At 40.6% G+C, this 15812-nt stretch overlaps 2 protein-coding genes and 1 long non-coding RNA gene across 5 annotated transcripts in view; 2 read left to right on the top strand and 1 right to left on the bottom strand.

The window, feature by feature from the left end:
* The window catches only part of OCA2 (OCA2 melanosomal transmembrane protein), a 459069-nt gene that overhangs the window by 163165 nt on the left and 280092 nt on the right, over positions 1-15812 (top strand). The gene's annotated exons all lie outside the window — the stretch shown is intronic.
* Positions 1039-7473, top strand: LOC142489564 (uncharacterized). Of its 2 annotated transcripts, XR_012799886.1 has the most exons (4): positions 1039-2879; positions 2989-3906; positions 6203-6357; positions 7415-7473. It is a non-coding gene; the product is annotated as an uncharacterized LOC142489564 (long non-coding RNA). The 2 variants fall into 2 exon arrangements; XR_012799885.1 differs by having other exon boundaries at positions 1039-3906.
* LOC142491047 (uncharacterized) lies at positions 8189-11453 on the bottom strand. The gene is made up of 3 exons (XM_075593381.1): positions 11089-11453; positions 9620-9697; positions 8189-9256 (listed from the first exon to the last, which is right to left on the bottom strand). Exons 1-3 carry the CDS (start codon positions 11363-11365, stop codon positions 8205-8207), a joined length of 1407 nt encoding a protein of 468 aa, XP_075449496.1. The 5' UTR covers positions 11366-11453; the 3' UTR covers positions 8189-8204.

Here is a 15812-nt window from a genome sequence, read left to right as displayed (position 1 = left end):
TTGGAACTTTGCATTCAGTTTTTGAGGGAGTTGTGTACTAGTTGGGCAAGTGCAACAAGAACTGCCTCAACTGCGAGTGCCTGTCCTTCTAGTACAGTTGGATTGCGTACTGTAGATTAGAGCCTGTTATTGTTACAGTACATCTACCTGTGGATTCTTCCTGGGAAACTGCATCACTTCCAGAACTTATGCCAAGCAAGAGGAAAAGGACAGCATTTATTAATAGAGAGAATATACAATAAAAGTTGCTGTGGCTAGAAATTAGTAGAGGGAATTAGAAATAGTATTGCAACCTCATCTGGGGCACTGCATACCACCAGAATCCGTGAAAAGGATAGATCCAGCGCTCCACGGATTTGCAAAAGTATCACATTTATTGCGCCATACACAACGACCGTTTCGACCTTAGTAGGTCTTTTTCAAGTTTCAACTTGGTCATTGTGTCGAAACGGTCATTGTGTAGGGTGCAATAAATTTGATACTTTTGCAAATTCGTGGAGCGCTGGATCTTTCCTTTTCACAGTTCAAGCTTGGATATTTGTGACAGTTATCCCTTTGAACCAGCAGCACCGGTAATACTGTTTTGTTTTTGATTAATGGTGTGCAGCATATCACTGTTCATTTGACTTCCACCAGAATCCAACACATTCTTATTTTTTCCCTACACTAGAATTCTTGTGGATTCAAGTGGCACCCTGGTGTTACAATGCACTTAGGGCCTCATGCAGTAAGCGTTGATAAGGGAAATATGGCCATGTTATAGCCAAAATTGGGTTTGAGATTCAGTAAGCGCCGATAAGTGCTTCATATCGCCAGGTTTCAGAGCCGATAATTTGGTTATGGCCAGTCGCCTGCCGATAAGCCTGTTTTCGACACTGATCGCCACTTTTTTAAATCGGCTGGATTCAACAAAAAAAAACAGCTTATCGGGGCTGATCGGCACTACGAAATTGAGATGTTATGGCCGATTTCTCCCGCCAACTAAAGTTGGCATTTTGGACGGGAGAACGATCGCTAAGGCTGCCGGAACGGCACTTAGAAAAAAAACATCTTCTGTACATCAATGGAAGTCAATGGAGCGGGGACGTATAACAGTATAGTACTGTTTACGTTTCATTGCTCACAATACAAGGGGGATTTGCATTACAGTGTGGGGGCATTCCCTGCATTGTGTCACAGCTGATGTGTCTTATTTGCATAACATTCGACTTTTACATGTTTTCAGCATTTGCGGGTCACATTACTCATCATGTGATGATGTGGCAAGGGAAAATACTATACTACACTCTTAAAGGAGAACCTCACATCATATCACACATTTTACTCAACTCAGCGTCAATTATTTACATGATGTCACACATGTCACACATGTCACACATACACAGTATATTCATCTTCCTTTACATTACACAATGCTTGTAATGTGACACGCATCTTTAAACGTTCATGTACATCTGTCTTCTCATGTTTACATATACTTTTGGGTCCTCCCTATTTTCATGACGTCACTTATTGGACGCTCAATCACATTGCATGTTTACATTGTAACCGTTGCATTACAAGCACTTCAACCTAACTTATACACACATGTACAGTAATTCATCATTGGGACACCTTGTAAACTCATTCTATACCAACTATCCTCCTTACACAAATGCATGCATATGCACACGACTATTCATTGTTGCCAACATGTCACAATAACATGGATAATTACACATGTTACACAAAACTTTTCCCACGTCAATCTCAGCCTTTTTGTCTCATTACATGACTGACTCTTGCGTTCACAAGTGTTACATGCATTGCACATGCAACTATTTATTTGCAAGCAATCTTTGTACAAAGCTTCACGTCACATCATTGCCAAATATCATCATTCCCTGCAGAATACACACAACAAATACTTAGAACAACAAGTGCACACAGCTTGCCACAGAAGTACTTTATTATGTTAATGTAACACCTTGCATTTTACTATGTCACCTGACATCATCACATACCTATTTAAAGGACGCACATTACCTGCTCATTCACAGCTACTCATTTCAAAATGTTGCGAATGTTTAGGAGACGCAGGAACATTCTTTTCTATGACATGCTTGATGATCAAGAGAATGATATAGGGCAAGGTAGGGACACACCGAGGGACAGTGACAGTGACGCGGATACGACAGGGACAGGGAGAGGGACAGGCCGAGGGACAGGTAGAGGGACAGGAGATCAGAGGAGAAGACAGAGGAGACAACTTGTGCCTCGTCCGCGTCTGTACAGGGAGAGAACCCTGTTAGATGGGATGAGTGAGGAGGAGATTGTAAGTCGCTATCGTTTGAGTTCAGCAGCAATCTTAGCTCTTTATGAGGAGATAAGGGGGGATTTAGATTTTTTCACAGCCAGAGGTCGTGCAGTCCCTGGGCTTGTTAAAATGCTGTGCTCATTACATTATCTTGCTTCCGCGTCATACCAGACAACTGTGGGCATAGTGGGCGGGGTCTCGCAATCTACATTCTCGCGGGCCTTGACCCAGTTTCTCTATGCACTCAATAGACGCGCTAGGAATTATATTCATTTTCCTACAGAGGCAACAGAGTGGCTGGAAGTCAGGACTGGCTTTTATAATATAGCAGGGATACCATCTGTGCTGGGTGCAATCGATTGCACACATGTTGCTTTGATTGCACCTAGTCAGAGTGAGCATGTGTACCGCAATCGGAAGCACTACCATTCACTCAATGTACAGGTGGTATGTGATGCCACGATGAGGATAATGCATGTGGTACCCAAGTTCCCTGGTTCCAGTCACGATTCCTCTATCCTGAGGAACTCTTCAGTCTTCCATGCGTTCGAAGAGGGACATTTTGAACCTGGTTGGCTGCTGGGTGAGTACATATTTACATGTTCTAACACAAAACACATGTTGATTTAGGAATGTTGGCATTGTACAATTTGATCACTAATGTCAGCTTATGTGTGCTCCATTCATTATAGGTGACTCAGGATACGGAATTAGGCCGTGGCTCTTGACTCCGGTGCTAAACCCTCAAACTGAAGCAGAGGACAGGTACAATGCAGCCCATATATCTACAAGATCTGTTATAGAGAGGACATTTGGCCTACTCAAGACCAGGTTTAGGTGTCTGGACAGAACTGGTGGGGCTCTTCTATACAAGCCTCAAAAAGTGTCTGATATTATCCTTGCCTGTTGCATTTTGCACAATGTTGCACTCAGGCACAATGTACAGTCAGACCTAGCTGAGGCTTTGGTAGACGAGCATCCCACCCATGTAGCTGCTGAAAATGAACAAACAGCCAGTGGTGGCCAGACACGACAGAATCTCATCAATTCATTTTTTTCTTGTAAGTACAAACTCATATGTTCCTAGTACTACTTTTATAGTTTAATTATGTTATATTAACAATAATGTTTCTTTATATAACCTTCTGTTAGGACACAGATGAATATGGGTTGCACACCTTTCTTTTCTCTGCTGTGTGCACAAAGGGATGTGGCACCGGTATGTTATTGTTGCACAGGTTATATAATCCCTCTTCAATTGTACTTTAGTTGTGTGTATGTGAATACAACTTGGGTAACAAAGCAATAATATTTTAGCATTGTGTTATTCCTTATGCTAAGACAAAACACATATTATGCCCATAATCATTCATGCTTCTAGTATGCTTACATACAATGTTATTGGTGCAGTGTAACATGTACATCCAGATGATGTGTACACCAGGCAGATTTACATTTTGAATGTCATGAAATATACATGGTGTTGTACATTTAACACCAAATACACACTTTGCTGTGTTGTTTACGGTACTGAAGATGGCATGTCAATGTTTGCAATTTATATATTGTTCCTTTGCATTATAGGTATATCTCCAGTATGACTGATCATGGTATGTATATTTGCTGACATCTCTCATAAGATGTGGCTACCTCAATCTTCCTATAATTATTGGAACTAAAAACCCAACATATTGGTTTAAACACAAATGTTACATATATGTATTTTCTGTATCATGTATATGCATTTAGGTACTCTTGAGCTTTCATGTGCATTGTATTACAAAATGATTACTCACATTTCATCACATTTTATGTATGTTTCCTTATAATTTCCATTAATGTAATATAGAGGTGGTTGGAGAAAAGGGGATAACTGTACTTATTTGTTTACTTACGGGAGCACATTCATCACTAGCATAGACACACTTTTTAAGACAACTGTTTGTGTCTCTATCAATTGGTGTAGGATCCATGTATAACACCGACAAATGATAACACCAGCTTTATTATGGTAGCTTATATCATCATATTGACTATACTATGTATTTCTAAACGATTAATAAACACAGTAAACTATAGTTAGTTAGGTTAATGAAATATACACAGAAACGTACTTCATAACATGATGGTGATGTCATATTCAGAACATCATGCATTGGAGGGGACCATAACATCTGGCCAGTAACATTATTTGCTACAGTCCCAAACCATTTTATCTACATACCCATGTAACAAGAGATTTTAAAAATAAATGGCTACTTGGTTGTAAGTGTCCTTTACATTGGGAGAAGGAGTGGCTCAGTGAGTAAAGACACACACTGGCACTGATAGTTTGAAGCAGGGGAGTCTGGTTCAATTCCCGGTGTGGGCTCCTTGTGACCTTGGCCAAGTCACTTTATCTCCCTGTGCCTCATGCGGCAAAAAAACATTTGTACGTTCCACGGGCCAGGGACCTCAGGCTGAAACATGTGTCTGTAAATCGCTGCGTACAACTAGCAGCCCTATACATGAACATGCTCATATTATTATTATTATTGTTACATAGTTTCGACAGTCATACGTTCCATTACATATTATAATACACAAATGTGTTAGCAGAGTGGGAATGGTTGTTATATATAAAACACACCATGTCATAAAATGTTAGTAGTCATTAAAGAACACTCAATAAAAATTCATGAGGCACTCTTTTGCAACATCATTATGTTAATTAAGTGCTTATGCAATATAGGCATAAGGGTATCACATTTTTAATTGTTTGTTAATAAGCGCTGCAAGCAATATAAAATTAGTTCCATATGTAGTATAGTAGTCGGTGGCTCCTCCTCACAATCATCTCATATAAAGGTAGACTCTTCTGAAATCATACATTGATCCGATTGTATCTTCCCCGACATCTCTGAAATACAGCAAACACATGATGGTCAAAGATGGCACCTTACTAGATATGCATCCGTGACAACGCGTTACGCAGCTCTATATGATTGTGTAGATACACACGTCAGTCACTTATATGTTAGAAGTAAAACTGTTCATCAGTATGTAATGTTTCTTTAAATTTGTAGCAGGCATAACTATGTATAAGAAGTGAACGTTGCCTGTATACTGAAAGATGTGCGCGCACATCTTTGTGTGCGCACGCACTTCACGCTTGGCTCCACTAACTGTTAGCGCATGCGCAAAACAAAGCGTACGTTGTGCGTTCAATACATGTTGAAAATACCAGTAAACATAACATCTTTATTTCAAATACAATGAAGACGAAACTACATTCGTTCTAAACGAGTACATCTGTATTCTTTTTAAACAGACGTGTTTGAACAGAAAGCAAATGCAATACGTGTGACGTCATGTTAAGCCAGCGTGAAACGCACGCTAACACTCCTCCCACTCAATTAACATTCGGCTAACGCCCAGGGTACGCCTACAAACACTGAGCCGCACGCATCACACACTGCAGTTACCGTTACTATAACAAAACATGACAGCCAATAGGCTTTGAGGCGCGCACGTCGCTTGGGGGCGGGACTTACATCACTAATCCTTTTTAAGGACGCCTTGGCCCATGACAAGGGTCCCACGTCATACGTGGTGGACCCGGTTTTCAATGTTGTAGATGTTGCATGATAACAAAACAGGTATGTGTTAGAGTAATGGAAAAATGTTGCTAATATGTTTAAAGGGATAGGAAAGTACGTATATTTATTCCGTCAGCAATGTGTACTACTCTTTCAGGTCCTACTATATTGTATTAGGAAACAATTTGTTTGTGATCGCTACATGTTATGCAGTCTGCAATGTTACGCTGTATCCACGCATTGAAAGTGAAAATGGTGGTTACAAAAAAAAAAAAAATTTAAACGCAGAGTCAACGCATAACGATTGTTATATTTACCATTCTTCTAGAATTAACTCTTCGCCTGGCTGCAACTGGTCGCTCCAGAAATGCAAGCCATTTTCATCCACGCTTAACCCAACCGCTGAATCCAGTATGGCACATATCTCCTCCAGGATGCGCTCATAGGAATCGCCACTGCTTTCTTCAAATAATTGGTCGGGAGGTAGGTTCATTTCTTCCGGTTCCCATTCCAATGCAATTTCAGCTGAAAGGCTTGGTACATAATCATAGTACTTTTGTTCTTGTACAATGTGGGTTTCAGGAATGGAGGCTGCAGATATTGCAGCACGTATCGATTCAAACGGATCAGTAGTAGCGGATACATTGCTATTGCCATTAGGAATAAATATGCCTTTCACGACAATATAAGTGCCGTCTTTCAGGATAAATTGTTTTTCCGGGGCAATCTTCCAGAAACCATAGGTGTGTTGTAGCTTATCCTGGTCACGTTCAAAAAAGTCATTACTTGATAAAGTGAATCTTATTGAGGAATTAAAATTCCGTGCATGCTTACGGTCTTGGTAATAAGGATATTTTGCTCGAATGAAATCATCGATTTGGCGTGTGCTTGCTTTCTGTCCGCGACTGTTCAAGATGGCTTCACAGATCATGTACTTATACCCTAAAAGGGGATTAATATTGTTAACGAATTCATCAGCCATGTCTGAGTAGCACAAAAGCTGTGTGCAGGTCTGTGTTATTTGCTCATCAAAATGAATGTGCTGAATGGCTAACAAACTCCTGTTTTTCCTTGTCAAGGTCAACAAAACTAACTACTTTGACTCCTTATTTCAAACGCCAATTGGATTTGTTTGTCTAATTGGGTTAACAGTTGTGGTTCGTGATATGGGACTGTGGGAGAAACATTTCTCCTTCTTTTATCTCGTTTGTGAAAAACATCCCTAGACTGTGAATGCGTTCACATAGTGTTTTTTTGAAAACTAACAAAGACCAGTGTGTGAAAATATTTCTTAGCCAGGCATATCAGTAAAAACACACCTGCAAAAAGAAATGTTTTTTCCCCGCTTACATTTCTGTGTGTATGTGAAAGTCTGGTTAACTCCCTGTCTGCATGAGTTTAAATACGTGTGTATATATATATATATATATATATATATATATATATATATATATATATATATATATATATATATAAATATATCTCTTATAAAAATATATATATATTTATATATAATATTTTATTTTTTTTTATATTGCAGGAGTACACACAACATTGATGGCATTAAGTATACCTTGTATGAAACCTATTTAAATGGTGAGAAACATGATTGAATTAAGTAATAAACATTTGTTTAAGCACAATACTGTTAGAGTCTCATACTTAGGATATTTCTCAAACATTAGGCCTGTATTATTAAAATAGTGTTTTCACAAGGAAGCATGAAGTGTATTAGTTTGTGTATACCAGTTTATATAGTACTATATATATATATATATATATATATATATATATATATATATATATATACTCACACTCACACTCACACTCACTCAGTGTGTGTGTGTGTGTATATATATTATTATACATTCTGAGATGTTATAGAAACGAACACACAACTGATTAAAGGACAAAATTACAATGGCCAAGCAAGGCAAAGGTAAGTAATAATTTACACATAATCCTGCTGTACACGTACAAGAAAGATGTTTGCACTTACTTAGGTGTTTTAATAATTGCATGTGACTAATATGCATATGCAATTCTTACATCAATTAACACACCCAAATGCAATGTTTTGCTGCAAAGTCAATGGCAGCTTCTCTAAACTTAGCAACTGGCTCCTGGTGGACCATTACTGAACAGACGATTACAACATAAATATTTATAACACAATTAATTATGAGTGTTAACATTTCCAAAACTTCACGTGTACAAGAACATAGTTGAAAGTTTGGAAACAACACAGTCTTCAGCATACATACAATAGTAATTAGATAATCTGAAGTCAACAAAACAAGGCCAAAGACATATTTTCTGAATTATAACATTTATTTTTTTTGTTCCTTTTGCGAGCGAGTAACAGGCCTGCTTGTTGTCTCTTGAATTTTCCTTTTTCTTTTGCCACCAACTTTAGGCACAACAGAGCCACTTTGAGTGGCCTCTGGCACTTCACGGGCAGGGCTTGTGGCCAGTGACTGTTCACCTACGGGGCTTGTGGCCAGTGACTCACCTACAGGGCTTGTGGCCAGTGACTCACCTACAGGGCTTTTGGGCAGTGATTCACCTACAGGGCTTTTGGGCAGCGATTCACCTACAGGGCTTTTGGGCAGCGATTCACCTACAGGGCTTTTGGGCAGCGACTCACCTACAGGGCTTTTGGGCAGCGATTCACCTACAGGGCTTTTGGGCAGCGACTCACCTACAGGGCTTTTGGGTAGTGACTGTTCACGGACAGGGCTTGTGCCCAGTGACACATGTGAGCAAGTTGGTAGACACTGCACAAGTGATGGTTGGTCTGTTTCATGTGTGTCTTGTTTTGTTTTTGTCGCCTCCTTTGTAGGTGTCTGCTGCTGAATTTGTACAGATGGCAGCGGTAGGATGTCATCAGGAACCTGCACAGCAATGTCTGCTACTTGACCGGTAACATTTGGGCCTGGTGAATGAATATCAGATGAATGTGGTGAAAACTGACCTGCATGAACAGATCCTGGCTGGGAGGTGTTGAATTGTGGTACATTAGTCATTCTCCAGTAATTAGCTTGTGTTTGCTGAACAACTAATGCTTCGAATGAGGTGTTGATTTTTTGCAACTGTTTAGGCACTTCAATGAAGACTCTGTGGAGATGTGCCAATTGTGATACTGTTTCTTCCTGCAGTCCAATCATCCTTTCCAGCACTGTCATCATGTCTGAATGGCGACGATTTTCTGCGTCCACTATTTTTCCCTCTGAAGCTACAATTGCATCGTATGTGGAAGTTGATGGACGATTTGGCGGTACAACAGTTTCTATTGGCACCTCTTCATGGTCACATGATTGTATTTCAGTCTCTTCTGTGGCGTCATCCTCATCATACTCATCATCCTCATCACCATGATGTTCTAAAAAGAAATGTACACATTATTAAATGGCATGTTAATGTATGCTGTGTTACTATGTAATTGTACTGTGTCCTAAGTAACACCTAACATGTTAGCATACGTTTTATAACCTCATTAAAAACTACCTTGACTTACGAATAATGTTTGGACTCAGTATGAAATATGAATGAATGAAAAGTTGCTCTAAACTCAGAAGTCCTACATGATAATTAACATCACTAACACAATACATGTTGCCTTACACTTAATTTTCACTGACACTAAGTAATCCTATTTAAAGAAGATGTGCAAAACAAATAATGCACATGACAACATAACATATAGAAGAGCACATATTATATGGCCAGCAAATGATACACTCACCTTCTAGTAGTGTTGAGCTGGCTGACCCAGGTGAAGACACTTGTTCCATCTCAGGTGACACATGTCCTCCAGGGGCAACTATATATAACAATAACATAAGTTTTACATTTACATGTGTAAATATTGAACAAACACTTATTGTATGTTCTGTATTTATGATTAACTAACAACATCAGTTCCTTAACCGAAAATGTGTGTGAAAGTGAACATAAATAGTTGTAATAACACTGTACATGCCTGTGTACTTAGAATTTTTGAGTTCCCTAACATACAACATACTATGTTTCTGCAGTAATGCGTGAGGATAAATAGATTAAATGAGTACATAAAAATCATATGTTGTGTAGTGATATCAGTATCATAATGTACATAACTATCATGAGATGACCATTCACAATGGTTATCATGAAGGTGGTCATATTGCAAAAAGTGTTGTTTTTGGTAGAGGATATGTGTGGTACATTAATCGAAGATGTGGCACACCTGAATGTGGCTGTGACTCAACAAGACAACACATGCAGTGTGTGATAATGTGTCTTTCATAGTAGTTCAACTATAGATATGAGTGAACTAATGTGTGACGTACGCTTTGATAAGTAATGAGTTGTTGGGGCATTTAGTAGCTAGAGTTAAGCTTTCAAATGAGTGTGATTAACTTCAGTTGTGCTATTCAGGTTGTAAGAAAGGTATTCCCTTCCCCAAAAAGCCTAATCAGCCACACCTTTCAATGACTTGAAACAGGTGCAAATGGTGTGAACTAAGTTGACCGTGAAATGAGGCTGTAATTAGTGTGTGTGCTGAACCCCACCCCCTCTGTTGAAGTGTATGCTGTGATGAGATATTAATTGCAGCTGCTTTAACACAATGGTAGATGAGCTAAGTAGTCATCTGCAGTGTTTAAGTTATGAAAACAATGACATAACATATGATACGTGTGCCTCATTATGCTGTCTGTATATGACATAAAGCAAAAATGGACCTTTTCATAAGCAACTATAGATGTGTTAGTGCCAGTGATGTTTGTAGGCCGTTACATGCAATTTCTTTGATGCATGCTTAAAATAGGCAGTAATGTCATGTTTGTCGGAGTAAAATCAATAAAATACACAATAATATGATACATATTTCTGTTCTGTACCTGTAGCTACTAATAATTTCTCATGAACATGTGTTACACATGTGTACTACCCTGTTGTTCCCCATCTTCGCCCACCATCAATTGCTTCCACTGCAGCTATGCATTTTGGGAATTCACATGTAAATGAGCACGCAATGGCACGTGCTATATTAGTTACTGCTTTTAGTAGGACTACTACATATATGTCTATTTTGAGATATATATATACAGAATCAGACATATACATATATAGATGCAGGTATGCTTATATTGTGAAGACAGTATAAAAAGCAGTGTAAATATGCAAAATAACTGTAAGCAACGACACGCCTAGTACAGTAATATTTATCACCTGCTGGAAATTGTGACGGATAAATTCCAATGTCACGGTCACCAGCCAAGCCTTCCACGACGACGGTAAGTAATTTTGGCCGAAGCAGCTCCTCCAATGGAGTCAATATGAGACGTTGTGGTGTGGGCCCACCTCCAGTGCCAGTAGCATGCACGCGTTGGTCTTGTATTTTCTTTTTCAATTTGGACCTAATATCATCAAATCTTTTCCGACAATGATACTTGTCCCTGACACTATTCCCACAGGCATTGACACCAATGACTATTGTGTCCCACATTTCTTTTTTGCTTGCTGCACTTGTCCGCCCTTGAAAAACATATAAAAGATATGAGGTAAATTAATAATAATATAAGCACCAGTTTCCTACACTGCTAGCTGTTCCAAGAGATAGCAAACATGCTGTTTTATGTGTAATATGTGCAGCACATGGGCATTCACTACTAAACCTATACATGTAAGCAAGGTTGCATTCATATTGTATGCAGTTCTGGCAAATTGACCGCCTGTGTTTATTTGTCCTTGTAAGGCATGATAAAAAGCTGTGTTTCCACACTAATGAACATAGAAAGATATTGTGTACCCATATTTGCATATGAACAAAACTCAGATGACCTAGGATCACATGTATTTGAATAATAAATGTAAAGTTACACTTACCTACTAAATGTCCATAGAGACTGTCATAGTGCTCCAGAATGCCAGTGACAAGAGCCCTATTTTCCTGGTCATTGAAGCGAGGATTACGTGGCTTCTCCACACGTTTTTTCCGAGCAGGTTTAGGGTCAGAGCTTGGCTGGTGCTGACTGGACTCTCCTTCTTCCAATGGAAGAGCCTCCAAAAGCTGGCCACCAGCAAGCACGCCACCACCAGACACCCCATCAGCAACTGCGCCACCAGCAGCACTCCCAGCACCAGCACTCCCACTCCTAGCACCAGCACTCACACTCCTAGCACCAGCACTCACACTCCTAGCACCAGCACTCACACTCCTAGCACCAGCACTCCCACTCCCAGCAACAGCACTCCCACTCCCAGCAACAGCACTCCCACTCCCAGCAACAGCACTCCCACTCCCAGCAACAGCACTCCCACTCCCAGCAACAGCACTCCCACTCCCAGCAACAGCACTCCCACTCCCAGCAACAGCACTCCCACTCCCAGCAACAGCACTCCCACTCCCAGCAACACCACTCGGTGCACCAGCAACATCACTCCCCTGAACAGTACGTTCACTCCGACGCGTACTCCCACGAGTAGCACTCCCACTCCCACCAGCATCACTCTTCCCACGCTTTGCGGGCATACTTCCAGCACTCACAAAAAACAGACAAGAAATGTACAGGCAATCACACGAAACACTTCCACATATAAAACAAGACAAAGATGTAAACAAAACAACAAAGGACAAAGCTCACCCAATACACAACAAGTCTCTCAGTCAATATGCAAATCTTCAATCGTCCAGCTCTGTGCGTCTCTCTCTCTCTCTCACTCCCAACAACACAGAGAATGATTAGCAGTACACGTTGCCTTTAAATATGGCGCGCAATCAAAAACATGCTTGTTTCGCCTGATTCAGCAAGATTTGTGATTGTGCAACCTAACAGCACCCCGCCACGCACGCCGATACACCTGTGTGTGATCGGCTCATCATCGTGAGAGTGGGCGGATTTGTTTTCTGGTTGATTTTGAATGTATTCGGCACTTACTGCATACGGAGAGGGAAAAACGCCAATAACATGACTAATCGATAAGCTTGCCGATTTCACATAATCGTCGCTTACTGCATGAGGCCCCAAATTTCTAAACTGGAAACTTGTTTGCCCTCATTTTTGTCTTTCTGTTTACTGTATGTTATTGATGTCGCTGTTCCCCCATTGTACCACACTGCGGAATATGTTGGCGCTGTACAAATAAACGACAATATTAATAATTTGCAGATATTGGTTATACACCGCATTGCAGATGTTCATTTTATTTTTTGCAGAGTGAAAAATGTGATATACATGTACGTACAACTGTATTCGTGATAAGAACCTGCAGAGGTACTGTTTGCAAACACACAGATACCCTGCAAGTTCTCAGAAATCCCCAAAATTACCTATTGGTGAAATAGCAACCTCAGAGCAATCAACATGAATCAAGCCTATAATGCACTTTGTTGCGAACATCTGCATGTGATCTGTGTGGGTTAACCATCAATTTGCTGCCTAAAAGAGCACATTTACGGTAGCTTCATAACATATCTAACCCTTCCTCACAGGGTCCTAAAAAGTTTACGTCAGTTAGTCTTCTATATTTGGCTTCCTCAGTGTATCACCTTATCAGGTGCTGGGTCCGTGCAGCTGGGTGGTGATGGGGAAAGGATGGTGTCAGAACTTTGTAGTTATGAACAAGGTGGTTTATTTGCAGCTATTTATATTCACAAACATCCACATATGCATTACTGCATTCTTGGGAGGCACAGTCATATAACAATAGAAGTAGTTGCTTGAACATACAAGATAACTTATTCCTCATTGTGCATACTTTCCTAATATCTTCTAGGTCAATGCTTGAGCTACCCCTTTATATCTTTCATCAATAAGTCCTTGGGTTCTGTAACTTTATATGGCCACCCTTCAGTGATGTGATGCCAGAGGGGGTCCCTTCCTATTAAGCCCTACATTACACTCCTTTGGGATGCTCACAGAAGAGAGTGTCACCTTGTATTCCCCTGGGATACTCACAGCTGAACGGTGTCCAAAGATGTACGTTCCTACTCTTCTAAGAGTCCCACAGTTACCAGTTGGGGTAACCTCTAGGGCAAACTGCACCAGGGGGGGCACAAGATTTTTCCGGGGTGGTGTGGCAGTTGCTGAGGCCCCACGCTCTTCCTCCAAGGCATTTAAATGTATACCAAGGGATCGCGTGAGGCCTCGGCTACATCCCTTACCTTGCCTTCGGTGACGCGGCGTCAAGTAATGCTGCAGGGTCACATTGCCACGGCGTGATGTCACATGACCCTGTGGTGTTATTTGATGCCGAAGACAAGGTAAGGAGGTTAGCATGAGCAGGGAGGAAGAGCAGGCAGGGGGGCGCAGCAGGGAAAGTTTGCTCCCTGCTGGGAGCCTGTACTTATATCACTCATCTTTCTAGGGAGTCTGACTACAAGAGCACTGACCTATCTGAGAAAATAAGAGAGACAGCTACCTTTTCCTAACTAGTTACCGGGCTATATACATTGTGAGATCAATCTGCTTCTCTGCACCAGAAATCTGAGGGTGCAGTTCTTCTCCTCTCCTATTGATGATATCTCTCAAACTCCCTGTCTCTACAGTAGGAAGAAAATAAGTGAAGCTTAGCCTCTGCTGACTAACCATGGACAAGGTGACCCATCAAGCATATTCCAGAAGCAGGGTGTGGCCAGGCCCCGGCCTGGTAGCTTTTTAACATACTATTAGATGGGGCATTACTCACTTAACTCCTAAAGTGCCTGTTAACTACATAAACCATAGAGTAACCCCAAAGGGTTATTATTATTATTAATGGACCAGCTACAGGACTTTTGGGTAATCCCTGGGGATGGCCGACACAACTCAGAGCATCTAAGTACTACCGGGTTTTAATAAATGCTATGGGAGTTGGAATTACTGCGGCTGACTGGCTGCTGGCACCACACAATGCAGGGTTGATTATCGCCTTACAGTAGCTCTCTTAGATTCATGAACCACCATACCATCATTCTTATTGCCAAAATATGCAATTTTGGCATCATATATTAGTTCTGTTTGAATGTTGAACATCTAGTACTAGTGGTGTCCCAAACAAGCCAGTCCCTTAAGTGCCGTCTGTGCTGTACCAGGCAGGCAGTGCTACACCCGTCCTTAATCTGTCCGAATTTTCAATTGTCATCTGGCAGCCACCCGCCAATTGCAAAAACGTCCATGTTGTATGTAATAAAAGACATACAGTGTCTGCATCAGCAACACGATCAATAGGCCTGAAAATGTATGTTTGCATAGTTTTGATTAAAAAAAAAGTCCTGATGTTTTATTTAAAAAAAAAAAATACATTATGTAATAGAGCGGTTGCTAACTGCCAGTCTCCCTCCAAATCCCAGGGCACTAGAGGTTGCGTATGTGACAGGAATAAAGTGCTGTACTGTACTGTAGGTTTAGCAGTGAAACTAGGCAACATAGAGCATGGTTGACACACATTCCTTGTCTAGCACACGTACTCTAATTAATAGTCACGTGTTTCCAAACACAATGTAGGAATATGCATAGCATTAATTTGATTGTTGACAGAAAACAATTTGCTCACTGTAGACTGTTACATTTTTTTTTATTACAAAAATGATGTTACTCGGACCTGCCATCTTTTTATTTTTTATTTTATTTCCTACAACTGATTAATCTGTCGCACTTTTGTCGTGCATTACAACAACGGATTTGAATTAAACACAATCCACAAAATGGATTTATGTTAATCCCGTGGGGGGAGGGGAGGATGGGAATTATTTTAAAGCCACACAACCGAGCAACATAGGGGGCTTTTAACATCTGCACCGATTGAAGTTAAAACCATCAGTCTGTGGATTCTTTCCCACGGAACGCATTTTGAAGGAAAAGTTGGGAAATTTTGGGGGAACCAATTTGGTCTGGTTTGCCCATCTCTTCTAATTTGGCCCCAGCCTTATTAACTCGTCTAATACATGTGTTCTCTAAGCTTGGCAACGCATT

This window comes from Ascaphus truei, chromosome 3 (genome assembly GCF_040206685.1).
Source record: "Ascaphus truei isolate aAscTru1 chromosome 3, aAscTru1.hap1, whole genome shotgun sequence".
Classification (NCBI taxonomy): domain Eukaryota; kingdom Metazoa; phylum Chordata; class Amphibia; order Anura; family Ascaphidae; genus Ascaphus; species Ascaphus truei.
Note: the sequence above shows the minus strand (reverse complement) of the source record. Positions and strands in the feature narration are given on the sequence as shown.